Source organism: Sinocyclocheilus rhinocerous, unplaced genomic scaffold, assembly GCF_001515625.1.
Source record: "Sinocyclocheilus rhinocerous isolate Xijiao unplaced genomic scaffold, SAMN03320098_v1.1 scaffold860, whole genome shotgun sequence".
NCBI lineage: Eukaryota > Metazoa > Chordata > Actinopteri > Cypriniformes > Cyprinidae > Sinocyclocheilus > Sinocyclocheilus rhinocerous.
Window position 1 is genome coordinate 236,310 of NW_015638565.1, and position 2,091 is coordinate 238,400.

At 37.4% G+C, this 2,091-nt stretch overlaps 1 protein-coding gene across 1 annotated transcript in view; it reads right to left on the reverse strand.

Annotated features, from left to right (window-relative positions):
• The window catches only part of LOC107749731 (septin-8-B-like), a 9,286-nt gene extending 7,507 nt beyond the window's left edge, over positions 1-1,779 (reverse strand). Inside the window, exon 1 of the mRNA XM_016564875.1 lies at positions 1,677-1,779. Within this exon, the coding sequence (XP_016420361.1) occupies positions 1,677-1,706 (30 nt within the window). The 5' untranslated portion in view covers positions 1,707-1,779. The remainder of the gene's footprint in view (positions 1-1,676) is intronic.
• Positions 1,780-2,091: the final 312 nt, after the last annotated feature.

The window sequence follows — 2,091 nt, forward strand, 5'->3', positions numbered from 1 at the left end:
GGGTAATTCCTTAATTTTTTTTTTTTTTGTATTAAGGAATGCATTGACATTGATCATAAGTGTCAGTAAAGACATTAATAGTGTTGCTATTTTAAATCAATGCTGCTCTTTTGACCTTTCTACACTCTAAAAAATGCTGGGTTAAATACAACCCAGTGCTGGGTAAAATATGGACAAACCCAGCAATTGGGTTGTTTTCAACCAACAGTTGTGTTGAATGTTTAACCCAACCTTCTGTGCAATAATCCAACTGCTGGGTCAAAACAACCCAATCGCTGAGTTTGTCCATGTTTTACCCAGCGCTGGGTTGTATTTAACCCAGCATTTTTTTAGAGTGTATTAATTAAAGAATTCTGTTAAAACAATGTATCACCGTTTTCACAAAGATATTACGCAGCAGAGGGAGCCCTCGCCTGAGTACTGACTGTGTACCGCTCCCTCTGCTTCTACGTTCATTTCCTGTTTGATTGTTTTCCAGTCAGTCATTAACGAGATTTTCCGGGAAACTTCTGAACCAGTACGTAATAGCCTACATTGACGACATCTTGATTTCTGTTACAGAGGATAATATTAAGAAATTTCTTTCCTGAGCATCAAATTAGCATATTAGAATGATTTCTGAAGGATCATGTGACACTAGAGTGGAGCTTCAGAAAATTCAGCTTTGCATCACAGAAATATATTACATTTTAAAATATATTCAAATGAAAACAGTTGTTTTAAATTGTAATACTGTTTCAAAAATATTATCAGTGCTCCATCACAAATTTATAGTCCGCCCTAATGTGTCTATTAATACATGGGAGATACTGATCAAAGCGGAATTGCTGACCCATGTCAGTTTGTAAGTATACTGAGCATATTGGTATGCATGGACACGGGTTTGAGTGTCGATCACAGAGAAAAGCAGCATGCTGAGGTATTCAGAGCTCCTCACTTTGTACAAACACAAGGAAGTGTTTCACACAGCCTTCATCTGTTCCACTGCCCCAGTATTCTTAACACACACACTGGAGCACAAAGGACTTTTTATGCAGCCTGTGTTTCTCGGTAACTGAAGGTTTTCACTGCTTTTGCTCTTTAAGTGCTGGGTTCACAAATGCAACAAGTTAAAGGGCATTTTAAAATTATAAATGAACAGTATAGGATGATACTATTGCACCAATGCAAAAACGTTACAGACTTGGGATGTGTGTTGACTGAAGCAACAACCAGAAGAACCAAAGCTGATCTGCTTACAAGAACTAATCAGCTTGAAATGACTTTGACAGTGGATTTAACCAGAGAAAACCCCCAATGTTAAACTATAAATATAAACTACTAGCATATGCATCTAGAAATAGTTTCATGACATGCATTATGAAGCATTACAAACAGTGATTTACAGCAGAGCTAAATATAATGCTTTAGCTAAACTCAGTCTTGTGTTGCTTGAATCAAACTCAAGCACACTAAACCTTTTTTCCCCTCCATTGCAACCAGCAAACTAACTGCACATATTAGCACATAAATACAAGCAAATTATGAAATGTGAAAAATTTTGAATCATCTTTGACCAACCAATCCAGTCTTCATACCTCTTGCTGCACACATTGCAACTTTATCAAGAATGAATATGCATGTCATACTGAGAATAATTATGTGCAGTAAATATAAGAAGCAATTAAATAACTTACAGGATATGTGTTTACATCTGTAGCAGCCATGCAGATAAATGCAATAGCACTGACAGTATGCTCTCATATATTGTGCTACGTTCGTCCTCTCTCTCTCTCTCTCTCTCTCTCTCTCTCTCTCTCTCTCTCTACCATTCTAACATGGCCACTTGATGGAAACACCCCATGCTGAATTAAAATGCTGTCCGTGTTGCCCACATTCACTCCTCTAACTTCACTTACAAACGCATTTGTTTCCAAGAACATTTGTTTATTTGGTTTAAGTGTCTCGCCCCGCCCCCCTTAGTTGCTAACAAACAAATGGAGTTGCTAACTGTCTTACAATGACAGCTGTCAATGTGAAAATCCTGTCCCAAGATGTTTTTGATAAATTTTGAACACAGAAGGACCACCATTCAAGTTACTTAAATATGCC